This window comes from Corylus avellana, chromosome ca4 (assembly GCF_901000735.1).
Source record: "Corylus avellana chromosome ca4, CavTom2PMs-1.0".
Lineage (NCBI taxonomy): Eukaryota > Viridiplantae > Streptophyta > Magnoliopsida > Fagales > Betulaceae > Corylus > Corylus avellana.
In genome coordinates this window covers 33267494-33294301 of record NC_081544.1, presented here as the reverse complement: position 1 = coordinate 33294301, position 26808 = coordinate 33267494, and the positions used below count along the sequence as shown (strand labels likewise).

General features: G+C 36.0%; 4 protein-coding genes across 5 annotated transcripts; 1 reads left to right on the top strand and 3 right to left on the bottom strand.

The window, feature by feature from the left end:
* Nucleotides 1-543: 543 nt before the first annotated feature.
* Nucleotides 544-8392, bottom strand: LOC132177378 (IAA-amino acid hydrolase ILR1-like 1). Its single transcript, XM_059589664.1, has 6 exons — nucleotides 8321-8392; nucleotides 3746-4200; nucleotides 2458-2583; nucleotides 2054-2368; nucleotides 1814-1942; nucleotides 544-1166 (listed from the first exon to the last, which is right to left on the bottom strand). The coding sequence occupies exons 2-6, from the start codon at nucleotides 4124-4126 to the stop codon at nucleotides 780-782; spliced, it is 1338 nt and encodes a 445-aa protein (XP_059445647.1). The 5' UTR covers nucleotides 4127-4200; nucleotides 8321-8392; the 3' UTR covers nucleotides 544-779.
* On the top strand, nucleotides 6793-7914 carry LOC132179855 (peroxidase 6). Its single transcript, XM_059592647.1, has one exon. The coding sequence runs from the start codon at nucleotides 6793-6795 to the stop codon at nucleotides 7786-7788; it is 996 nt and encodes a 331-aa protein (XP_059448630.1). The 3' UTR covers nucleotides 7789-7914.
* A 61-nt stretch (nucleotides 8393-8453) lies between the features above and the next one.
* On the bottom strand, nucleotides 8454-13846 carry LOC132177379 (chaperone protein dnaJ 16). Of its 2 annotated transcripts, none has more exons than XM_059589665.1 (12): nucleotides 13456-13846; nucleotides 12150-12273; nucleotides 11880-11962; nucleotides 11682-11793; nucleotides 11487-11591; nucleotides 10543-10593; nucleotides 9865-9954; nucleotides 9673-9781; nucleotides 9422-9570; nucleotides 9261-9314; nucleotides 8887-9134; nucleotides 8454-8813 (listed from the first exon to the last, which is right to left on the bottom strand). In XM_059589665.1, exons 1-11 carry the CDS (start codon nucleotides 13590-13592, stop codon nucleotides 8892-8894), a joined length of 1257 nt encoding a protein of 418 aa, XP_059445648.1. In that variant the 5' UTR covers nucleotides 13593-13846; the 3' UTR covers nucleotides 8454-8813; nucleotides 8887-8891. The 2 variants fall into 2 exon arrangements, with proteins under 2 accessions (XP_059445648.1, XP_059445649.1); XM_059589666.1 differs by having other exon boundaries at nucleotides 8454-8799.
* A 6840-nt stretch (nucleotides 13847-20686) lies between these two features.
* Nucleotides 20687-21928, bottom strand: LOC132179470 (zinc finger protein 5). Its single transcript, XM_059592202.1, has one exon. It carries the CDS (start codon nucleotides 21570-21572, stop codon nucleotides 20772-20774), a length of 801 nt encoding a protein of 266 aa, XP_059448185.1. The 5' UTR covers nucleotides 21573-21928; the 3' UTR covers nucleotides 20687-20771.
* Between the last annotated feature and the right edge of the window lie 4880 nt (nucleotides 21929-26808).

The following is a 26808-nucleotide window of genomic DNA, read 5'->3' as shown; positions in this document are numbered from 1 at the left end:
TATGGCTTTTCAAACCAAACTAGCAATTTTTGCTGCTTGTTTTGCTGTTTTCGTTATGGTTAAGGTTAGCATGGCGGACGTCATGGCTATGACTCCTGGCTCGACTATGGATGCTCCTGTTACTGCCCCAAGTGGCTCTCCAAACATCCTCACATATTCATCCATGGTCACTGGACTCCTTGCTTTCATTGTTACATTTCTTGTTGTCGGGAAGGGGGTCTGAGCGATAGTACTCTTGCAGTTTGTGTTGGCTGCCTTTTATTATGTCATTTGTGCTTTGAATTTGTTGTCTGCGTTTGGGTACTTGCCATTTCACTAGTTGTCTTTCTTCCTTTATAATAAAATTTGTGTGGGATCAATAGATATATAGGAGAGTGTATGCTTTCTGTACTGTTGACAAATATTGTACTACTTATATCTATGCTAGCTTTTGAATAAGGCTTTTTTCTTTAATAAGAGCTCTCACTCATCAAAAAATGGGACTTTAATTAATATGCGAAAACTACTAACACGATTCAAACTCTTGACGTTTGCTTTGAATGATTGATTTTAATCATTTAATTAATATTGTAATAAAACATAATTTGAATGATACAGAATATGAATTAATTAACTGGAGCTTGGGTCTTCGATCTTTTGTGGTTGTATATATATGTTAAAACCCAATAAAATCACTTCACTGAATCCACTTTCCCAAGGAATCCCCGTCATCAAGCCAAGAAGAAACTGAAAGATTGAACGATCATCTATATACATATATATATACACCAGCTGGGCTGTCAGCAACGAGAATGCAACTTTCGTGTTAAGTTGAAAAGGTATGAATGTGCAAATGCTGCATGTATGGCTGCCCCGATGGGAAGCACATCTTCGTCGACGATATAGTAAGGGCTATGTGGTGGGTATACAGCTCCAATCTTTTCATTTTTTGTGCCTAAAAATAGGAAGGATCCAGGCACCTTGTCCAAGTAGAAAGCGAAATCTTCACTCCCCGTGAAGCAAGGAGCCAATTTTATGTTTTCTTCTCCAACTATCTCACTTGAGACACGGCGTACATGTTCATAGATTTTCTCGTCGTTTATGGTCGGGGGAATTGTGGGATGTTCCTTTCCTAAGAAATCAATCTCAGCAGAGCAACGATGTACTGCCGCCTGTCCTTTTATAACCTGCCACAAACAAATCAGACTATATTTAAATCATTGGCAACAAATTTGCTGCCTTCATACTTAGTACCCATGAGTGTGTGTAAAGTGAACAAGAGAATCCATTAATCATAGAGTTTCCTTAAACCAAAAACTAGAATGGGGATCTGGATAGGGTTGAAGGTTTCGAGACAATTATACCTTACCCTAGATTATTTGCCTTCTTTGGCGGTACCGGTATTTTTATTGGCTGAGTTATTTAATGGTAACTATTTTTATTTATTTTTGTAATTTTCTCCTTTCTCCCTTCCTTGCATTGAATTTTTTTTTTAAAAGAAAAATGGTAAAGTGTAATGAACTGCTCGTATTGCGTACAATACGGGGCCACTCATGTGAAATGACATTCGAGTATGTGAGAGAACACACATACCTTTGCAATATGAATAGTTTATATGAGAGGGCACTTAAACTTCATATGTTCAAATAAATGTCTGAGACTCTAAATAGCATGAAGTTCCTGTTCGAACAAGTAGGCCTCAAGTATGCTCTCGTATAAGAGATTCATATTGTATACAATACAGGCAACTCGTTATAGCGACTTTGGGAAAAACAAGAAATCATGTTAACGTGTCTATAGCCCTATGTAATTGCTAACCAGGTGAATAGATTACCTCTTCTATTCTCTCCCCGAGATCAAAGAAGCTTTTCTTGCTGAAAGCCCTGAAAGTCCCAGCTATTGTAGCTGAGTCCGGGATGACGTTAAATGCCGTCCCTCCTTGGATCATGGCAACAGAAACCACCTGCGGTATTCAACATTGTCAGATGTAAAATCTTTGACAATTTAACTCCAAATTCTTGGTGAAAGTTGTAAACCAAATGGCAGAAGATACTGGAAATAAATTAATTTATACCTGAGAATCCAAAGGGTCTATCTCCCTCGAAACAATATTTTGCAAGCTAATTACTGATGTTGATACAGCCAAAATTGGATCAATTGAGTGTTGTGGACTTGCTGCGTGACCACCTTTTCCATTGATCTTTGCTTTGAAGCTGCCACACCCAGCCAGAAATTCTCCAGGCCGTGAAGCAACAACACCGCTGGGATACCTGTGCACTATGTGCAACCCAAAAATGGCTTCAATATTTTCAAGCACTCCTTCTTCGATCATGTCTCTAGCACCTTCACCGCGCTCCTCAGCAGGTTGAAATATAAGAATAACAGTACCCTAAATTTAAAGGTGATTTACAGAGTATGAGGGGAACAGATGGAATTAATATAGTAAGATGAATGAATTACGCATATTTTTCCCTCAACCTGTAATTTGTCTCGCAGTTCTTGCAGGATCTTTGCAGCACCAAGGAGCATGGCAACGTGTGCATCATGGCCACAGGCATGCATTTTGCCCTCTACTTTGCTCTTGTGTTCCCACTCTACTGCTTCCTACAAGTAGGCAGGGGATGCTTTGTTAATTGTTGTGAGTGTTACTCCCACATTGATAAAATATAAAATAAAAAAATAATTAATATATATAAGTGGACCTTAGCCCTTAGCCCTTAGTTCATTAGCTTAAGCTTTTGAGTTAGAGTAGTGTTCAACTATGTATATTAATGCACTATTGGTAAAAACTTCATAACCACTTTATCTTCCAACATTAATAAACACATAGAGCACTAAACGTCTTGAAACAGCCAGCCGCCTAGCAAAGATAGGTTGGGCCTCATGTTTGTTGTGAAATTATGTATTGGGTTAGGATTAGGATCAACTCCTTGAGAGTTTGAGAGGGCTCCCCCTCAGGCAAACTGATATCTTGCTAGGCTGCTAGCTCTTGGAGATTCTCTCTTGATATTTTCAGTCCCTAGGCTTTTGGTTTTTTGCTGTGAATGGTTTAGGTGTTCAGATTTTGCTTATGTAACAAGATGTAATTCATTGATAATTTTAAAAGTTACATCAATTTTAAAAAAATATATGTACAACTTTTTTTTAGCATTACTCGATGTATTTTGGGTGGTTTTTCAGCAATCTTGTAATATAAAGAATATAAATCTCTATATAATGATAAGAGTTTTATATCATGACAAAATCAACTTTTAATATTATCTAATAAGGAAAGAATATCTCTTTAACCAAATGAGAACTACCAAAATCAGTTAATTTGAAACTTTCTTATAATCAATTATAAAGCATAATTTTACTCGGTAAATAAACAGTGTGAAAGTTAATAAATGTCATTTTAAACTACTCAACTACTCATCACTCCAACTAACAAATATCCGGATGAACTACTCATTTTGAGCCAGAAAATCATTAATTTCGCTAGCAGATAAACTCTTCCACCTCAAAAATTCTTCAAAACTGTTCATGATTTGAACATTCACACTCTTAGTAAAAAGGGCTAAGAAGAGATTCCATGGACTTGTCTCTACAGTTTGCAGCACTTTCCCTTTTCCCTATCTTGCTTAGTAAAAAAAAAAAAAAAAGGACTTATCTGTCTTATTTTGTATCCACTTGCACGTCACAAATCTTTAACAGCAAACAACAAAAAAAGAATGAGGGGACTAGTTGGGCCTATTTGCTTAATCCTTAGTATAGTAAATGAAGTCACCTGAATTGGCAAAGCATCCATATCCGCTCTAAGAGCCACAAAGGGCGGGGAACCAGACCCAATGGTGGCTACTACGCCGGTCCGTGCCACGGGCCACCGATACGTGATGTCCAGCTGTTCAAGCTCGCGCCTAATGAGCGCGCTGGTCTTGAATTCTTCGTATGCAAGTTCTGGGTGCTCGTGAATTTCTCTCCTAACCTTCTTCATCCAATCTACTGTAATGGGATCATTAGCCAACTCGATTATCCGGTCCCTCGCTGAAGAATTCTGATGGGCTGTGTGAGAGCCGGCGCAATACTCATGGCCAGGAGTTTGAGAGTTCAAAGAAAAGCTATGGGGTATGGCCATGGAGATTAGGAATATGAGTGGCAGAAAGTCCATACTGGCTTAGTTGTCGTCCTTCGATACATGACACAACAGATAGTAGTTATTCTCTATTTATACACCAGTAGTCCCTAAAATATCAAAGAAAAACGCGTTAAACCACCTTTTACCTCATCTTACAATTAAAGCTTATTATAGAAGTTAATTAATCTTTTTTCTTTTTCTTTTTTTTTTGGATAATTGAAGTTAAATAATTCCCGTCCTCTTCATGTTGAATTTTAGTGCCGTAATTAGAGGAAGGAATTATTCTGTACATGTGTTCTTAGAGGCTCATGCATCGCAGGGTTGAAATTAGTACGATCGTACCGTTCCTAACCGCAAGATTTGCAGACTTTCATTCAAGTATCTCTTATTTAATTTCCTTTTTGTTTGATTATAAATAATAAAGATCAAGTGGTATAAAATACTAAATTACCATTGAATGCTATATAACACAAGATCATAAAATTCTTCTCATATGGAATGTCATGTATAGAACCTCTTGAGAAATGAAATGCGTTATTCCTTACGCAAAAGTAGATTTTTAGAAAGTTAGATTAGATAACGGGTCACTTCTAAAATAAAAAGAAAACGACTCAAGTGGTACTGGTGAGTGGCTAACGGAGGAGCCTCCAATATTTAAATTAGTAAATCAGCTGAAAAATCAAAAATGAAAATTTGGGATGGTGATTATTTTTTATTTTATACTTCTTGTTTTATTGTCACGTCTGTCCGCATGATAGTTTGTGGTTGTAACATAGTGATATCATAATAGGCTAACCTTTTTATGTCGCCTGGCCGAGAGGATAAGTCTTAGGCTTATTTATGGTATCATTTACTAACATATTAACTTTTCTCATCTCTTGCATTGATTAGAAAATAAAAAATAACGATTGACTTAGTGTCTGGTTGAGACTCTCACACCAATATTATAGAATAAATGCAAGATAAAAATACGATAGGTGGCATTACCCAATATAAAACTAGTAATAATTATTTAAAACAAAATAAAATTCTGACAAATAAACGTAGCGGATCTTTTTTTTCATATAACCTAGGAAATAAGAAGACTTATAACATTACTCCATTATATAACCTGAATGAAGAAAGAGTAATTTGGGGATGTGACTTGAGAGTGATGCAACAAGGAGAGGGTGGAGAAATGGGATCCATTAGTAGCACGTGCGTAATTGGTAGACATGCGCAAGTGACTAGACCGAGATTACGACACCTTGTTGATTTGAGTTGTCATGGGCCAAACCACGATTAGTCTATTCGAACCTTTAATTCTGTAAATAAAAAGTGTAATTTTAATAAAATTATAAAAATAATATATCAGTTGAGATTAAACTTTTAAAAAATAAACCGTAATTTTTTTAAAAAATTAAGCCTTTAAATCGCAGGTTTTAAAATTACAAATACGGACCAATTAGCTTATTGGTTAGGCAGTGATGGATAAGTGGAGGCTGAAACGTGAAAGGCATTGCAGAGAATCGTCAACTGGCGGGAAAGGGCAATGCATATAAAGTTGGAAGGAAAGTCGCCCAGATGTTGTTCTCAGTAAATTGAGTGGTCCTCTAGGCTTGCATGTGAAATGGTTAGGGGCATCGTACCCACTTGCTCACTGGGCCCAGTCAACAATGGGCCGTCACATCGCCAGCTCCCCAGTCTTTACTAACCTCGTTTCTCATTTCTATTTTGCTCACTCATCCCTTTCCTCTTTGGCAATTGTTTGACTAGCATTACTTTAATTAAAAAGTTCAGTGTTAGGTCCGATATTCATGTGGGCTCCATCGGTCGTGAAAACTGAAAAGTCGCTTAAACACGTGACGTATAGTTCATTGTACCTATATAAACATCTGACAAGGCATAATCATAATGTATCTAATATCGAAAAAATAAAATACTATATAACATTTTTTCGGCATTCTCTCAACTATATAATGGGCTCGGATCTGGCACTGAATTGGGCCTATCCGGAGAGAACATCTGCCAACCTCACACCCAAATTATATTGGGTCGCAAGTCTAATTGGGTGAGACTGACAATATGTTTTAGAGTTTCATTGGAGCCTATGAGATTCGTGGGTTGGGTCTGTAGCTTCTTGTAATTTGTTTATTTATTTGTATTTCTTTTTCAAAATCACATTAGAGATGATGTTATGACAATTTTTATTTGCTCAAAAACTCCATGGAAGAGTTCTTGTGACTTGAGATGAGGACGATAAATCCCATTTTGAATAAAATTCTGTCCGAATTCTAAAAAAATTTGGAAAAAGAATGAAAGAGGGATTTCTGTGCCCAAACAGTATGGGCCGGCTCACATGCCCAAGCACCTAAAGCCCAAAGACCCCTCTCTCATTTGAGTCATTTCCTCAAAAAAATTTTAAGGAAATCCCGACCACTAAGCTTTACTTCCCTTGAATTGTACACATGGACAAACTGACCTTAGATGTCGTGTTGATTATCGTCCCACAGGAGCCCAATCCTCCACCGATGCTTTGACATTGCTCTTCCTCCAACCAAATCACACATCTTTCTCTCTCTCCTGTAAATCCTCTCTTCCACAATACATCCTTAAAAGTCAAAACCCCGCATGTTTTTTTTTTTTTTTTGGTTCATTCACACAAACAAACCCAAAAAATTAAGTTCCTTCATCAGTTCCCTAATCCAAAAAGTCAAACCATGGCATTCCCTTTCAATTTCCTCCTCCTCCTCTTCCTTCCCTCTCTCTCAGTCCTTCCCCCCACAGAACCAAAGCTCTCCCTCAACTACTATGACAAGTCATGCCCCAAGTTCCAAGAAATCCTCGAACGAGTCATCACCGACAAGCAAATCAGCGCTCCCAGCACTGCCGCCGCCACCCTCCGCCTGTTCTTCCACGACTGCATGGTCAACGGTTGCGACGCCTCCATCCTCATCTCCTCCAACGCCTTCAACAAGGCTGAGCGCGACACTGACATCAATCTCACCCTTGCTGGCGACGGCTTCGACCTCGTCACGCGAGCCAAGACAGCCCTAGAGCTTGAGTGCCCTAACATTGTCTCCTGCTCCGACATCCTCGTCACTGCCACGCGTGACCTAATCACCATGGTCGGCGGACCGAACTACCCAGTCCGCCTTGGCCGGAAAGATAGCTTTGTATCGAAAGTTGAGCACGTCGATGGCAACATTGCTAGACCCACCATGCCATTGTCGCAGATCATCTCAATCTTCAATTCCAAGAAATTATCCGTCCAAGAAATGGTAGCATTAGTCGGAGCACACACGATTGGTTTCTGCCACTGCAAAGAGTTTAGCCACAGAATCTACAACTTCAGCAAAACCTCAAAGTACGATCCCACATACAACCCCAAGTATGCGGAAGGGTTGAGGAAGCTATGCGCGAACTATACGAAGGACCTAGCGATGGCGGCTTTTAATGACGTGAGGACGCCCAACAAGTTCGATAATATGTACTTTCAAAATCTGCAAAAAGGGTTGGGGCTATTGGAATCAGACTATGCACTGGCAACTGACAAGCGGACGAAGCCGTACGTGGACATGTACGCGGCGAACCAGAACAAGTTCTTTCAAGATTTCGCCAAAGCAATGGAGAAGTTCAGCATTTATAATGTCAAGACTGGACGAAAGGGAGAGGTGCGTCACAGATGCGATGCTTTCAACTCTATTTCAACTTAACTTCTCTATTCTTGGTTTCCTTTTTGGTGTTTACATGGCGTTAGAAGGCACGAAAGTTGAGTTTTGAGGGATGATTGGTTCTGACGGAAGGTGTGCAAATAAATCGTACTGTTCTTCGTTGATACTGAGAGATGAGGTTATTAATTTTTTATTTTTTTCATTGTAGAGGTAATACATAGATGTGCAGAGCACAAAGATAGTGCACTACTTGTAGCACTGTTTTCTTGTAGTCTATATAACGAGAAACAATGCATAGAAAAAAATTCTTCAACTCATCCACTTTGCAAGTTAATTATTAGTAGTTGCACCACAGGTTTGCGCCTTTGATTTTAGGAAAAAATAAAAAACAAAATCGCATACTTGCTATCATCTCCCTACCTGACGTATTAAAATTGGTTAAAAACTCTTATAATAAGCACACACCAAGAAAAAAAAACCTTGTTACTACCATTTTAGTTCAAGCCAATAAATTGCAGATTTCTTTGATGTCCTTGTAATTTTACGAAGCGCATTATAATAAGGAGTACCATACCTTCAATGAAGGGCCACGAAACGTGAATAAGCAAGAGCTCCGTACCATCGATAACGGCAGTAAATCAATTACACATTCGGGGAAGAGTAATGAAATCCAATTGCTTGCCTTGAACTACCGGGGACTTTAAAGCAGCGGGGAATTTCTCGACACATTTTTCCATTTCTTAATCCAAAAATACATCCCATGCTGTAGTTGATGGAATGAACTTGATCAACAAAATATGCAATTTACAGGTATGATCGCCGAAGATACTTAGAAAAATGAACAAGAGAATTGCCCAGGCAATAAGAAAAGAGAAAAATTAAAAGGAAAGAATACTACATTAACAATGAGTTATTGTGACCTTTGACAGAGTAATGGAGCCATTCGAGCAGAAGCATAGTTGATCAACATACACTGTTGCAGTAATCGCCCAGCCTTGTACTTTGCTTGATGAGATGCCAAACCATCGCAACAGGGAAAACGATGAGCGCGACCTGTTTCAGCTTTCCTGTAACACATAAATGTTTAATCCTTACAGTAAACAAAATGTCAACCAAGAGAAGATATGTGACAATTCTCACCCTCTTCAGCAAGGCTTTCTCTTGTCAACCTTCAAGGGAATATTGTACCATTTCTTTTTCTTAGGTCGATCCCGATCCCGAGTCGTAGATCTCTTCCCTTTCACTTGGTCATCTTCTCTAGTGTCCTCAAAGGAATTGGTGTCCTTAAAGGAACCTCTATTCTTGCTCTTACTTGTACTCCGCTTCATTGGAGGAGCAATAGTATATGATGCATGTATTTCATTCCTTTGCTTGAGAAGCTCATCAATCTGCGAAACAAACATACAGCAAGATTCGAGCAAAATGCAATCAGTGATCATTAGAAACTATCAATGTACTGAAACCTCATTTCCCAAATGGAGCTTAGGCATAATGTCTTCACTAGTTAAACTCACAGCTTGTTTTTCTTCTGCATATCGACTGGTTATATCTGTAAATTGTGCCATAACCTGTCAACATGGTAACTTATGCCAGAACCAGTCAACACTTGTATTTGAAAATTAACCAAAACAAAGATTTATAGAGTCATATGGAATGATCTTTAATGCATCCAGACCTCTCGGTATTCAGTTTCAAACTTCGATATTTCCACTCTTTTTGTTAGAATTTGAGTTTCCACAGCCCTAAGGTACTCCTTCTCTTCTTTATAAGCTGCGGCACAAAGAGCCTCTATTGTGTAGCTTGCGCTCTTAAAAAAGTTGTCACCTAGAATAAATTTACCATGAGATGAAGGTGGTCTTCGGGTTCAACCAAATGCCTGTGTAGTCAAGAAACATAATAAGCAACAGGACAGACATCACAACTGACCATAGACAGCAAAGACATGGGTGCCAGCCTTCAGTTCGGTTATTTCGCATGGCTGAAACCCATCCAGCTGCTTGAAGAAGGCAGATTCTGGATCTTTTGCAGCAGAAATCTAGTGCAAAAACAATTTCAAAAAATCAGATGAAAAAATTAACAAGCCAAATTACAAGCCGAAGAGTACTTCCATTAGCTCACCGAATTCATTGTTTGATCCAACTGATAAACAGGAAAACCAAGAAAGTACATTCCAGCAGATGTGATCTTTCCTGTTTTGGCACTGTCCTCCTACAGAAATAATTATACATAAGTAAATTGAACAAAAGCAATAGATTGTATATGCCATTTGAATAGTAACTGCACAAGAAGATGCTAATTAGCACATAAGATCCTAATGATAGATATAACAGTATGAAGGTTTATCTGTGAGAAGAACCATCAAGGACCTCGAATGATATTGCATTTGTTAACTTATGATGTGTGTGTGTGTGCGCAGAGTGTAACTGCTGAATATTAGCATTGTAAGCACTCTTCATCATCTCTCACAAAATTTTGGATCAAAATGCTCACATTCTGTGCTAGACAAACTTTTCAAAAGTTTTCAATCAAATTTAAAGCGAGAATAATATCAAATATGCAAGAGTTGTAAATTACAAAATTGGATAGAACTTATGATTAGACAGACACAGAACCACAAGTACACGACCAGGTATAATCAAAAGGTTGAAAGCATGCCACGAAAAATTTAATGCTTCAATTCTATTCATCTGCAATTGATAACTATAGTTCAAGCTCATTAGGAAAAACCCAAACAGAGATTTAACTACATGTATGATCCATAACCCAACTAAAAAGAGAAAAGAAAATGCTTGATACCTGAAGTGCTAGGCTTAATCCTCCATTTTCCACCTGATCAAAATATAATAACTGCAATAATATAATCTGTCAGTAACAATAATGGAGATTATTCACAAACAGAAAAACACAACGATTTTGGCAATCCCTCAGCTTGAATGGTATTACTTAGATGCCAAGTACATTGTACATAATGGTATTATGTATTTGTTAACAAAAATTACATGCACCAGACTAACTAATCAGGAAAGGACCCCCTTCTTCCTGCCGGCATTGTGAAAGAAAAAAATCCCTTCCCAGATTATTAAACAGTTTCTGAAAAACCATGACTAAACAGATACGGTACCATCAACTTGACTACGCGAAAAATAGACAAAATACATGCCCCACTTTTACAGACTCTCAACCAGAAAGACCAACTTTGTAGTTTGACAATGAAGTCCAATCATTACATTTTTTAGATTGCCGGCAGGCTTGTTTGTGGAACAACTGATCAACCCAAAACTTAGAAGACACAGAATGAGTTTGTGTGTGTGTGTGTTGGGGGGGGGGTTGGTGGGAGAGTGCCAGAGCTTAACGGCAATTGACCAAAAAAAATCTGCCCTATTATGCCTAGAAGATGCCATCACAGGCAAACCATGGAACACTTGTATATATACAAGATTTTATTGGTAAATAATAGAACTTTGACATAGATTTAGTACAAATACAAAAATAAATGAACTATGACGTGCTTGAAACAATTGAAGTCTCAAGTTCTAAAAGTACAAAAGGCAAAATATATTGACTTTTGTTTCCTTTGCAATCTTAACCACAGTGAAGAGATCTAAACTGCTTAAATATTATTTCAATAAATGTTTAAAACAGGACAAGCATCATAAGACTAGGAAGAAAACCATAAAAGCAACAACTAAATTCAAAAAGCACACATTTTCATGGGAGATGGATGCCAGAGGTTCATTAACCTTGAACTTGCTTTTGTCTGACGACTGCACTCGACATACAAATCCAGCTCGAGCTTCATCTTCTGTTATTGTAACACGATAGAAGTGAGCAGACTGCTTCTCAACCTGTTAATTTAAAATAGTAAGTACAGAATTCAAATCAGCAACACCACAATTAAAAAAGATGATGGCTCAACTGGAACAAGAATAGCTCACCTTCTTAGATATAGGTTGTCCCAATGGAAGTGGCCGAAAGGTGACCACACCATTAAGTGCCTCCTCCAAGACTGTTGCTGATACAGTGGTCTTAATTGGCACACCAAGTTTACTGTTATGTAGAAAATAGTAAAAACAAAACATAATGCATAGAGCTCGTGACAATCAAGGAGAACAAAATATGCAACATTAACTTACCTAAAAAGGGCCGCAAACATGGTGTTCACAGCTCCCAAACTTGAAAGATCTAGCTCCAAATCTTGGCTTTCTGAATCAACAGCCTAGGCAAAGAACAAGAAATCATGTTCCACACCAAATTTCAATAGTAAGCCAAGGATAAAAATGGATTATTAGAATCTTAATGAATTGAATGGACCAAAGAATGAACACTGCAATCCCGGTAGGACACGGGTAATATTCTGAACCACAGAGAGTTAGCAATACCAAACACTAGCACTAATGTCTAACCTCAAAACCAGCAGTGTCATACTGACGCCGTTTTTCGGGATCATACAAGATATTATAGGAAAAGGTGACCTCCTTAAACATATCAGCTGCTTTAGGATCATTTGCATTCTTGTCAGGATGGTACCTGAAATTGTGCTGTATTAGCATTTTTAACAATCTAAACCACCTTAAAATGGCACAACCGAAGAATATAGCAAAAATATTGGCAACAAAAAAAGTAGAAAACATGAAATATAACCTACTACTATAAGTTAAAAATCACCATAATCCACCTGAGAATAAAACTTTGGCCAAAAGCCCACTGACTTCATAAAGAAAACCTTAGAGGGATAATGCTCCAAAATGTGTGAAGCACTCATGTTGGGCACAGTGTAGATGTTCCCCATATGGGAATGTACTGCTGAGAAGGTTTTCTGTAACTTATCAAAATATAGAGAAAAAAAAAAAAAAAAAAAAAAAAACATAAATAGATAATACCATCGCCGGATAAAAACCAGGAGTTTACCGGATCATAGTGCTCATGTACTAGTGATGTTCTCCTTAATTTCCTTCTTGTTTGCATGATCCAATAAAGTCAAATATACTAATACAGATGTTTTGCTTGTCATGTTACACAAATAAACCTACATGAGATAGTATTTGGAGGTTATATGGATCTATAACACCTAGTGATAAACCTTCAAGTGACACATTAACCCAAGTTCCCATAACATAGAGCTTCACAGCATACATCAGCATCCGTCCATACAATCCGGAGTTGACCAGTGCTTTAACTTGTCGTACTTCAACTTAGAGGTTTTGCACCACGCATCCTCAAGTAGATGTCACTCAATGAGGTTTGCTAACTTCTACCTTCTACTTCTTGTCACATCAACTGCCACTATAGCGACTTAATGGAACATCTTCAGAGAGTTAATTTTACAAAAGACTCTCTCTACTCAAGGTAGACACGGGTAAGTGGCGAAGTTCTTCCTGATTAGAGTAATTGGGTTTTGAGGTGAGTTGAGTTGATACTTCTATTTCTTACTCCCCCTCTCACAAACCGGCAAGATATGTCATCTTTGTGTATAGTCTCTAAAAATTCCCTTATTCCACATTAACCATGAGCTTCACCAAGTAAAATTCCCAAACTAATATAATAAAGATATATTTGACATTCAGACGCGAAATTAGAAAAAGTGCTCAAAATTTTAAAACGAATATCACATAAATGTAACCCCAAATCCAAATAATATAATAACTCAAAAACTCGGAAATAGTGCCTAAGGAGCCACAAAATCACTCGAAATATACGTTTCCAACATACTTGAGAGCCATTCTTCGGTACGCGCTTTTGATTTCCTGATCCGTGGAGTTCCTGGAGACGCCGAGGACCTCGTACGGGTCCCGCCGGAGCGGCTTGGCAGTATCGAACGTCACCGGTTTCGATCCGTGCCCCGGCATTCTTCAAACTGTAACTGTAATTGCTCGCAAAACCCTAGAAATCGGTCACTAAAAAAATTACAACAATTCAGGAGCTCTGAATTGAAACCGCGGTGAGCTCTCTCTCATTGTTCACCAACTTCATTGGAAAAACTGGAAGCTTTAGAAGCACTGTGACAGCCTAGCGAGGAGAGAGAGAGACTCCATGGGACCTTCAAGTCCAAGCTGGAGCTCTGGAGGAAAGAGAAAGACGCACAATGACGGGAAATTGGAGGTGTTTTATTATTGTTATTATTATTTTTATATTTGTCTCACTCTTTAAAATTTTGAAAACGAATGTGCTTTCGGGTAAAGTACGCAGAGTGCGTATTACGCACAGTGGGATTGCCGATGGGGTTGCCACGTGTACAGTAGGGAGTGAGTACGGTGGGATTGACGACTGACGGTGGGGTTGGGATGATGAGGCATAATCAATGCCGAAAAGGTAAGGTATTGAAATCGCAATCAGTGGGTGAACTGAAGGGGAAACTTGACCTCAACAATTTTATGAGATGATTATACGACATCGTGTTCATCATCATGTTCGCGGTGTGTTTTGCTCTTTTGGGGTCATAATTATTATGGTCCAGCTTATAATGATGTGTCCCATACTTTGTCACAAACGTACGCCAAATCAGACTGTGAGGAACTTGTCATTTTTAATAGCTGACAAAATCATTAGCGTTGGTATAATCTCCCATACAAGAAATAAAAATAATTTTCATTTAATGGAGTTTTATGGTTCATATTTTCTTTGGTTTGGTTGTATTTAACGGGATTATTTCAATATATTCATCATATGATTATGGTAACATATATAAAATCTAATCTTAATCAAGAAGGAAAGAGGATTATGATTTGTTGTCATCCATAAGAATGAAAAATGTATAATTAATGCAAAGTTTGATGATTATTTCCATTTTTTTTTCTTTCTATTCCAATAAGGAAATGGAACAAAACATTACATAAGTGGGCCTTTCTCTTTTTATTTTTTTATTTTTTTTACATGTCCGTAAAAGATGAGGGAATGGGAATTCGAACTAGTGACATCTACTTTATGAGGCATGGTTTCCAATCAATTGAATTACCCTTTGAAAACACACAAGTGGGCCTTTCTTATTATTGCTCATAACAATGGGCTTTTAATTTGACTGAGTCTTGAAAACACTTCTACAGATTCATAAAACACTTTCAAGCCAAGAAAAGTGTTATACATTCTGCTCTCATTCTTTTTTCATCCTCACATTTTTCAGAGTCACCATTAAATCGATGGAGTTTATGTATAAAGCTCATATGGCTCCACAGATCAATTATAATTTTAAAAAGTGAAAAAATAAAAGGTCGAGAAGGAAAAAAAAAAACACCCCCAAACAAAATAACTAGTTGGCATTATTCTCTCAACTCAATATGCCCTTGAGAAAAGTATTGGTTACATTTAAGATGGGTGGTTGGCATTTGGCACGCTTGTCTTCATAATTTAACTCATTTCAAAATGCCCTTTCAGAAAAGTAGAACATAATACAAAATAAGTAGTTGAAATTATTCTCACAATCTCTTTGATCATCATTATCAACCTTGGTAATCAAATGATAATGGGATCTTTCGAAAACGAGGTTTAGGTTGAGCATCTTATGGGTAGCTTTTTATGGAATATTCAAACTACTTTCAGCCATGCATTGCCATAAGAAATACATTCATCTCTCCTGCCTCCCTTGTGTTTTACAGTGTCATTGAATTGGATGCATATGGTGCTACCTAACCCACCTTCCACGACAGTCGACAGGCGTTAGATTTTTCTGAAATGCCTTGTTCCTTGATAAAATTGAGATTTCTATCACATAGGCATGGGGATCATGAAATTGATACTTGAATCATGTCTAACATGCCACTTAGCAGCTTGCCAAAATGTTACTTGGAGTGAGAATTACAATTGGGTTAGAGTAATTCAAAGACATGCTCCAAGAAAAATGCTAGTGTTGAAAGGATACATTAAAATTTCAAAACTGAAAGGCATAATACCTGTTAATTACGTATGTCTGACATGTGTTATGCCTGTTAGATTCATTATCTGAGCAACAAAGCTTAATGCATTACTCCAACTCCTCTTCCTCCCCCATCGATGGTGGGAGGCTATATATACCCCTCCCCAATTGAATAGGTTGAAGCATAAAAAAATGTTGAGCGAGTAAAAATTAACCTCTTCTTTCATGTGTGTTTTTCTTGGTGCTCTTAGACCGTAAATTTTTGTGGGTATTACAACTTCCTAACACTTGTCAACATGTGATTGGAAGACAATGAAGCAAAATGTAAAAAAGAGTTAATCTAGTATAACTAGTTTGTAGTTTTTTTTTTTTTTTTTTTTACAACTTACTTATATGTATTAACATGGAATTAAAATGACGTTAAAGCAAGCCATAAAAGAGTTATAGAACAGTTACAAGTTTGGCATTAGTCGGGCTCAGGATGCCACCGAAAGCATCACAAAGAAGCCAGCTTGATGATGTGTGATTGGGCACCAAGCTGTCTTTGTGTAGGGGGCCATTAGAGTTTAGTTTTCTTCCCACTTGAGACACATCCTCAGCTCGTCTAATCATTGTCATTATCTTCTCCGGCACGATCCTTATAATTGTGGTGTGATAGATGGCAAAACCTTCCAAACTAAGTTAAAAGGCTGTGTTTTCACTATCACGAAGATAGAGATTGAAAACATAATCGCAATACGGTCTACGAATACAATCAAAAACGACAAGTGCCTTTGTTTGAGCAAGACTTGGGCTTCTTAATTTCCACCTCCCAAAAATAAATTTATCTTTCAATTTTGTTGCCTATATTCCTATATTTTCATTTAATGCCTCATCTGTCTTGTCGTTGACCATGATCGAGGGTGGGGGCACATTTTTTTTTTAATAATATATAAGAAATGCATTTTTATTTTATTTTATTAATGCTATTAAAAAAATATATGCTTTCTACGTACGACAAATTTATAATTTTGTTTGGTGTAAAAAAACTTCTCTAATTCAATTTAGAGAAGAACGAACTCTATCCCTGCTAGTACTGAAATTGTTTTTTTTTTTTCATGTGTGGTCAGAAATTACAAAAGGCCAAATGCTAAAGAAGAAAAAACAAAAAACCAAAAAAAAAGGTCGAACCTACTCCAAAAAGAAACACTAAAAGTGGTAGCTAACCTACTCCAACTCTAACCATTTCATTGGAAGATCTCTAGCAACCAAAAACGTAAAGAGGCAAAAGTACAAAAAAAACAAAAAAAACAAGTAGAGGCTTGAGAGCTAGAATTAGCGGTCTTTGACATGATTCATAAATTGAACATAAAATTAGTAGAGTAAGAGTGAGAGATTTAACTCGTTTAATTAAATAGATTATATTAAAGTTGACCTATATACACGCTTCAACATGATCTGCTATGAGTAATTACCTTTTAATTCATTTTTAGTGCTAAGCCCAGCCCATGGATACAACATATTGGAAATGACTACATCTCCTAATTGATGGGCATGGCCCAAGCATATGATGGGCTCCCATCCTTGAACGGCAAAACGAAAGGCCCAAAGTAATGGGGCCTCAAAGATGAGAGCTAAAAAGTCACCTGACTTGACTAAACAATCTGTCCCAAACAAGCATAGTGGGAGATACATGCACCGAATTGGAACAAATCCTATTCAGATGCAAAGACAGATCCTCAAGCCTCAAGCCATGCCACATTGCCACTTACATTGAATGTTGCCACTATGAATAAGTCGGACTAATTAATTCTTTGCAAAAAGAAAGGATCGGAGTTGGTCGGCACCTGCATAATACAAGGCAACTAGGCATGAAGCCACCTCCTAGGGCCCTCTCGTTTGGTCAATGATTATATCAGTGATTAAAAAACAATGGAGAAGAATAAGGAAAAAGAGAGATAATTAAAGAAGAACAAGTAATTAAGAGCCTGAGCAATGTTATTCTTCTATTTAATATTTGGGCAAGATGCTGGGATGTTTAGAGCCGATTAAGTTCAAAGTCGATGATGTTTAGAAAAACCTAATTAATGAACAACCGGCACCAAACACTACAGTAAGCTGAATATTAAACATTAATGCACTTCATGTTAATTGTAGTTAAGGATGACGTGATATATATACAACATTATTATATTATCCTATCTTGTTTGATTTGTAGGCTATTATTATTGTATTATTATTTTCCTGATATTGGAAAAGCAGCTATATCTAGAAGATCATCGCGTGTAACTATCTATCAGAATTATTGAAATATAATATTGCGTCATTATTTTATCGTTATTATTTAATAACTGCTATTTGGCTGTGTCAACAATGACAGATACTCTGTCTAGGTTCCAGGAATGCTGTTTGTATGAAAAAAGAGGCTTCAGAAGTGCTGAATGATCAGCAAGAGACATTAAAATATATAGCTTGTTTTGGACGTGTCAATGGAGACTAAGAGGGGGATAGGGTTTTCCTTTGAAGAAACACTTAGCTTCTATTAAAAAAACATGTTCTCGATCGTATGCTATTAGAAAATTAATGTATTTCTCATATGAAAAGAGACACGTAATAATTTTATAATTTTATGCGGCTAATGTGAAAAAAATTTAGGACTAACAATTTTTGATATGACTCATCAACTTGATATGAAATTAAAGGGTTAAGATTAAAGAATTTGACCCGTTTTAATTAATGGATCGGGTTAGAGTTGATCTATATAATCTTATGTTTATATTTTGACACGATCCAAACCCGACACACAACATAATGATAGATAATTTTTGACATGACCTGTGAATATGTCATGAACTTGATACAAAATTATAAGATTATGGTTGAAAATTTTGATCCATTTATTTAAATGGGTGGTGTTACAGTTGATCTATAATTTTATATACATGTCTCGACATGATTCAAACTCGACAGACGAACACGAATTAGCACCCCTAAAAAAAAAATTCAAACGGATGAGAGAGAGGCATGGGTTATTTTGTACTTCCTGACTTTTTTTATCCTAATCAATTTAGGACAAAAGGTGTTTACAAAAAATATATATATAGGAAAAAGGCGAAATTACATGGGTCCCATGCCACTTCTAATCTTGATTTGTGCACATTAAATACGTGATCAAATGGCTGGATAAATATCACACGCTACGACGCAACTCAAAACAGTAATAAAAAGATTCAAGCAAATCAAATAGAAATTAATTAAGCAGTCGGCTCTGATTTATGAACTCCTAGGTTTTAAGTATTATTATTCTAAGCATCCTATGAAACAAGAGAACCCGTCAATTCTTATCAGATGCACTATGCCTTAATTAGTCAAGCGGTGATTAATTTCTTCTCATTATTTTATTTTATTTATTTATTAAAGAATAATTAGGTCCTCCGCCATAATATTAAAAGCCATCAAATAAATTCTAGAAAAGCAATCGAATTAAACCTATTGTTTAAAGTCGTTTATCCAACTTGAGCTTAATTATAGAAATATTCAAACAAATTAACAATTTATTATTCAAGAGGTTGTACGTTCAAACAAATAGTTCAACAGTACTGTTAAGAAGAGAGAAAATCACACGTTAAATATGTTAGTAAATAATTACAAGTTTAAATGGTACTGTTTGGTGACGCGAGTGATGGTGGGGTGCATGGTTAACAACCAGATTAATCTTGTACAGTAAAGTTTATTATATAGAATATGTAGGGCTAGAAATATATATTTTAAGGTCTTGTTTATCTCTAGTGCCAAATTAAATAAGACCTTATGCTAAATAGTTCAAAAGATTCTCTATCATCTTACATCATTTTTATTTTTATATTTGTAATTAATTTTTTTATTGGTAAGTGTATACGCATTCAATTGATCCTAAATCCATTATCTTACCTTTCATTCCATTTTAATTGGATGTACATGCATCTTGTTATTGCTTAGCTAGAATATTAATTTAGATAAATAGTCTATTAATTAAAATAAATAAAAACTGTACAATAAAAGTTTTTTTATTTTACTTTTTTTAAAAAAATATAAGGCTCGATCCAATATGGTAAACCTAAAAACTTAATAAATAATCTCTAATTAATAATTGTATAATAAATTATTGAAATGTTCATTTGTTTACTTTTTCATTTTCACATTTATGAAAGTCTAAAGTGCATAACTTTTTTCAAGGTGGGAACCTCAATTTCAATTAAATTGTCAATAAAAGAAGAAAAATATGTGTTTCCAATGTGCTCCAACATCAATCTAAATTGAATAATGAGAATAATACGAAAAGTTTTAAATATAAAAACTTAGTTAGTAATTTTGCATCCCAAAAAGGGAGAAGAATATTTTTTAAATAAAAATATAATATCAATATTAAAATAAATATTATTTAATTAATATTTACATATAAGAAAAATAGTCTCACTTAAACCTGCCTTCCTATGCCTCAAAATATATCAAGCCAGCCCTGGCTAGGTTCATGATGAGGCAACTCACCAAGAAACACATGGTTGCAACCAAATCGAACAATATATTATTAATTATTTGCTTTCAATGAAGTTTTCTTTTTTTTTTTTCTAATCAATGAAGTTTTCTTTTAAATTGTCTTTTTGGTTCCTTTCTGTCATTTAGCCCTAATCAATATCAATAAGGGGAAGACGAATTTTTTTTTTCAGCCCGGCTATAGTTTAGAAGAAATCTTAATCCATCTATTCAAAATCCATGTGATTCTCCCATATATTTTTAACGTGAAATTGTGGACATATGCCAGTTTAATAGAGCCAATATCTGGTTTGGATGAAAAAGTGCTTAAATATTCCAGGTTTTGTTTATATAGAAGAACAGGAGCTAGCTTTTCATCAATCAGTTCTAAGCCTCTAATAATACAGTATACAGTACTGAAAGATCTCAGCAAATTAAAACAAAGAAAGTGAGGCATCCTGGCTTGCCTGCTAATTGGTTTAATTAAATTACTGTCTCGCTACTTTTCCTCCAGCCTGAACCGATTCGTATGTCGTGGTGTAATTAATATTCATGGCATTTGCATTATCATTGGCAGTTGCATGCTGTTGAGATTACCAGCCATGAATCTAAAAATTTTCAAACGATTTCATTTCCACTTCTTGAAATTCTAAAAGAATCTAAATAAGCTGCCACTTGGAGAAATATGTTACACGCCACTTCTAGAGGAGCTTCGTATATTTGCTTGCATGTTGAGGCCTAATTGCAAATCCAAAGATTTACAGCTTTGCTTGGAAGCAGGCAAGCATGGGGAAGGTTTGAAGATAACAGGCCTATTGATCTCTGCCGATCCGACGTCGGTTTGTGTTAGAGTGAAGCTACACGTGTCTTGTTGGAAAGAGATGTTGGGTGGCAGGGTATTATGCCACTTTGATAACTGGGACTGGGAGAGGGACCCATTATCTTGATCAAAGGGATTGAAGCAAATCTGAGATTCATCATAGTGTGAAAACTCAGGAGTTGTATAAGATGAGGGGCTATAAAACCACGGAACGGCGCCGTTGGAATTAGCAAAACCATGGTTGTTTTGGAGAGGTTGAAGGTAACAGTTGATGCTGGACTTCCTGGCTTGAAGCTGCAGCCTCTTCTTCTTCATCCTCTCCTTCTTGTGTGCATTTTGATGACCACCCAATGCCTGTGAGTTTGCGAATTCCTTGAAACAATATTGGCACTCAAACTTTTTGCAATCTGGGGAGCCGCCGCCTAAGCTTCCGATCACCTCCTTGGAAGGTTTCGTCTTCTCCCTGCTTCCAGATGAAACTGTTGTTGATGAAGAATTTACACTTTCATCTCTTTCTGCAAAGACTTTCACGTTGCTCTCATCAATATTCTTATACGGATTCAACTCAAACCCAAATAATTTGAGCCTCTTCTCAGCACAAGAACCTGCAGAATACCCATTTTCTCCATCCCATGTGGAAGATAGGAGATTAGATTCAGCCTTTGCCATTGCTGATTAAACGAGAAGAGAAGAGAGAGAGAGAGAGAGAGAGAGAAAGAGAGAGATACTTTGTAGTAAAATAACTTACCGATTATAAGTTTGGCTTCCTTCCTTTTATAGTAACCTCTCCTCTATGCTTTCCAACGATGCATTGCATAAGTATAGTTTAATAATCATGGATGGCACAAGCATATATAACCAAGGGCCAATAACAAGACATAAAAAAAAAAAAAAAAAGAAAAAAGAAAAAAAGAAAAGTCAGATCCCTTTCATGCAATATTGGTTTATAAAAACATTTTCTTATTGTTTGTATATACAATATAATATACACATCAAACTTCACCCACCAAAGAGGGATTCACTGTGTTCTATAAACACTTAAAATATATAAAAACATGCAATTATGCTACCACTTGGGGCTTTTTAAAACAAATATTCCATGCATAAAGAGGTTTTTAAAGTTATTATATTATTACCGAAAAGTCAAAGAAAGATTGGGCATGTAATCACCTGGAAGGAAGGTTGCGCAAAAATCTCCCTACTTTAATGCATATCTATGATTTTTAACTAGAAAAATTAATGAGTCAGTGGATTTATTATATATGTATTGCCCTCTATTGAAGCTTATCATATAATATAATATATATACACAGATAAATACATAGAAATTAATAGCTGTGGGTGCCCTGTCCCATCTACTACAGCAACTCCAAATAAATATATAATTAAAATGAAGAGAGATCCTGTAGAAGTCAGCACTTGATGAAGCTTGTTTGTAATTATCCCTTGAGGAACACTCATGATCAAATTAATAAAAAATAAAAATAAAAATAAAAAAAGCCAAAGACATGTCTATCTTGACCATGTTTGAGAATGCTCTTAGAATAGTAAGGGAGATGGGTTACTAAACAAAGGAATATAAGAAGTGGGGAATGATGTAAGCATATATACTAATAAGGGTCTTCAATTAATGAGATCTGGGCATATCTTCTTAGAGCAGGGAAAGCCTATATTTTATTCCAGAAAAGCATATGTTTTGAGGTGAATCAACTCATTCAACTAATCTTATTAATGTAAGGTATATATAAATATAAATATAAATATAAATTAAGCAAAAGCATTTGCAATGGACAGTTGTTGCTGTTGGAGCCCACCTTTTTGTGGCTTTGGAGACAAGTTAAAAACTATTGGGATTGTGTTGTTATTCCATTGTCTCTAACAAGATCTTCCAAATGGTGGACTTCTTCCACCAGTAGATCTCTCTCATGCTAATCAATTCCCACTCCTTTTCTTGCTTTCCAGTGTATTCAAATTTTCTAGATTTAGAGGAAGAATTCTGAGGCGGCATGCTGTCACCAAGCATTTCACTATCCTAACATGTGGAATAAAACGAGCCCATAAGGAGGGATCGATTATTGGATTAATTATATATATTAATGGGTGGCAAGGTGGGTTGGTTGGTTGGTTGATTGATTGATTTCTGCTTAATTTTCATTTCATTATTCCACGGATTGATTACAGGATCGGATGGAGGTCCCTACCATCCGGATCCCAATGCAAACACCCCAATTGCTTTCTTTGCTCGAATAATCCCACAAGAATTTTCTTTCTACAGTATACAGAGACTGCCAAAATTGACTGTGGAAGGAAGACATTTTTATATTATTATTGTTATTAACTTATTTGTAGAGTAAAAGTCCATAACTACAAAAGTTGAACGAAACAAATAAGTGAAGGCATGGGTCTTCTTTATGGCGCACCTATCGCGCGCAGGAGCCAGGAAGGCATGCTGTGGATTACTGTTTTTCACTTTCTTTTTTTTAAATTATTCTACGCTACAGTAACAGTTCGGTGCATACTCGTGTCCTGTATCAGTAGATGAGGATTCTCTATAGGAAAAATTATAGGAGACCGGAAAGAGAGATTCTCGCCTGAGCAGAACGCCCATATAAGAGACTTCGAGGAAAATTCTTGCCGGAGTAAGTAGGCCTCGTCGGAGCTCTCTCATAGCCCCTCCCCCCCCCCTCCTGGACTTCCAGAGGCCGAAAAACTGCATGCAAATCTACAAACTAATATATTGTAAGGTCACGAACAAAATATATATATATATTATATGTCACTCTTTCCTTTTGGTTTTGCAGTTATGCTTTAAATTTAATTTGACTTAAAAAAAAAAACATCTATGAGCATTCCCTTCTTAACGCTCTCTAGTTAGGTGGTGGCCTTAAGAGCATTTACATTCGGCTCAGCAAAAATTTAGCTAATATATATATATATATTTTAGCAATCAATTTTTTCAAAAGTACCTACATCTGACTCAGTATTTTAACTATCAACTTTTAATAATTTAATTAAAATTTACTATTTATTATTTTTTTATGTAATTTTACGAGAGAGATGAGAGATGATGAAATGATTTTTTTTATTAATAAAATTATAGATTGTTGAGTTGTTGAGCATTATAGCTAACTCTTGGCTAGTTTGCTGAGCCGGATGGAGAGTGATTTTAACACTATGACTTGAACCGAATGTGAATGCTCTAAGAAAGAAAAATGATATATAGAGAGTATTTGAATGCCTGGAACTCACTCAATCCTCAAAAAGCTACCCAAGAGCAATCCATCTCTCCACTCATTAGTTTTGTTAAAATAAATTTTGATATGATAATTCATTACTCTTTTTCTCAGGCCACTGCTATAGAAAAAATTGGCCAACTCGAGCCCTCGATTGGTGAAGCGAAAGCGGTTCTTATGGGTTGGTTAGAACTATTACGTTAATATTATAAAATAACTATAAGATAGAAATTAATATGGTGACAGATCTTGGTTTAGACGATATTTGGTAGTCAAATATGTCATCTTAATCAGCATGACAGCATCATGCCCTTAATTGAAGAATTGCCGCAAGCAATCACTAAAGATATATATATCCACTTCTCTTAACATAAAGTTTTCGTCTTGAAATGTTAGGAAAAGTCAGCCGTAGTGCCTACTCCGGTGCACCAGATGGGCCACTTCTTCCCTCTTTCCCGCTTTGTACCTCCTTGAGCATCAGGATCAATGATTGTATCAAATCCTAAAAATTTAATTACCTTATTTGTATCTTCTTCATTTATCATACTTACGAGACATTTTTATTGTAAATTAATCAAGTTAATAAAAGTTTAATCTAGCTTTTTGGGCTTTTTCCTAAATATCAAACACCGAATCACCACAAAATTCTATCTTTTTTTTTTAATTTACTTCTACTATTCTGAATTCTCCATTATTTTATACTTTACATATATTTTTTTGTTAAAAAATAAATAAATCAAAGAAATTTATGTGCCATTCACTTTAGCATTTGAAATAATGAGTAGTTTACGTGACAAAGTTTACCACCTCATGTTCTCAATGCTGACTAATAGACATTGTTTTATCGAGGAAAAAAAAAAAAGAAGATGAAAAAGAGTGAGTAGGGAGATAATAGATTAATCCTATATGATGCCCAATCCAATCCTGTCACGGTGGTGAGTGCGGAAGGCACTTTAAAAATTCATATTGCTAGTGGAACAATATATACAATACATGCCACCCGTCAACCATCATATACTTACGAAAATTTGAAAGCAATTAACATAAGGAAAACACCAACCGAATATATATATATATATATAGAGAGAGAGAGAGAGAGAGAGAGGAAAAAAAATAATGAAAAAATCCAATATGACAAGGACAAATTTGTAGTACAAGATTGACCAAACCAAATTCATACTGCCTCAGAGAATAAAATACTAAGCTCACTTTGCAGATACCAATGGTAGCTCATATTTGTGAAGAAAATTCCTTCTTCAACGGGGAGCCTTGCCCAAGCTTGTCGACTATAATTTTACAAGGTATTCGGTGATTAGAGATTGCAATAGTAGATTGTATTAAAGTATTAATTAAATAATTAAATTAATATTGTTTTATTAGTTTAAGTTTTTAAAATAAGTAGTTATCTAACTTTATATTAATCACTTTAATGTAAATTGTGCTGAACTTAGAGGTGAAAAGACGGTTTTTATTAACTGCCTTATAACCGCTAACCACATTAACCACTAACCGCTAACCGCTTGTTTAAAATATAATATATATATTTTTATTATAAATATAATATATTATTATTATTATTATTATTATTATTATTATATATATATTTATTAACTTGAAACAACGTCGTTTCAGTCATCCTAGGTCATATTATTAGGAAAACTTATTATTTCTCTTCGACGCAGCCTCCTTCTTCTCACTGAGATGCCTCCTTCTCTTTCAGTTTCATGCCGACGCAGCCTTCATCTCCACTCTCCCTTGAACTCGAGCATTTCTCTTTTGATTTCACGCTGACGCAGCCTCATCGCCACTCTTCCTCGAACTTTAGCATGAATTCGAGATAGTGAGATACCTTGTTCCATTTCTCAAGCACGATTTTTTTTTTGCTGATTAATCTATTGAAAAAGCTTTAAAAGATTGGTTTTTTTTTGGGTCTCTGGTTTTTTTGCTAAAAAGCTTGATCAATTTGTTTGCAAGCTTTGTTGAAAGCAAGAAGGTCATTTATCTGCTAACCGCTAACTGGGCGGTTAATTGCTTAGCGGTTAGCGGTTTTAGCCACTAACCGCTAACCGTCTTTTCATCCCCACTTGTACTACTGCTTTACTCCTAAAGTAGGCAGGACGGGACGAGAGGGGTCAACCCCCTTCAAAATAAAATTTTTTTTAAAAAAGGTTTTTAAGCCTTTAAATTTGTTTTAAAAACATAAAATAAATAAAGTGTTTTTTTTTTTTTTTTTTTTACTTTGGCCCCTATATATATATTAACTACAATTTGATTCCTTTAAAGTTAAATTTATAATTTCGTCCCGCGCCGATTGTTGATTGCTTGCTAACCCTAGTTTGGGCAGCATCAAGGAAAGTTGTTAGTTAAAGCTTTAATTACGGTATCAACAAAGAGAAGAGGATAAAGTGTGTTAAGCCATCGTATATGAACTAGTAGCGCCTTTGCAGCTTGCAAGAATCTTTATGTAGAGTAGGTGAGTCTATACTTGATCCAAGTGTAAGCTTAGTCTGCCAAAACTTATCTTCCATGTCATCGTACAGGCGACGTTTTGAGACATCAAGGCGACAAAGATTCCTTCATCTTTTTCTTCTCTTTTCTCTTAAGAAAAAAAAAAAGTGGGCGACAATGATTCTCCAAGGAAAATCCCATGGGAATCTCTAGCACGGTTTGTT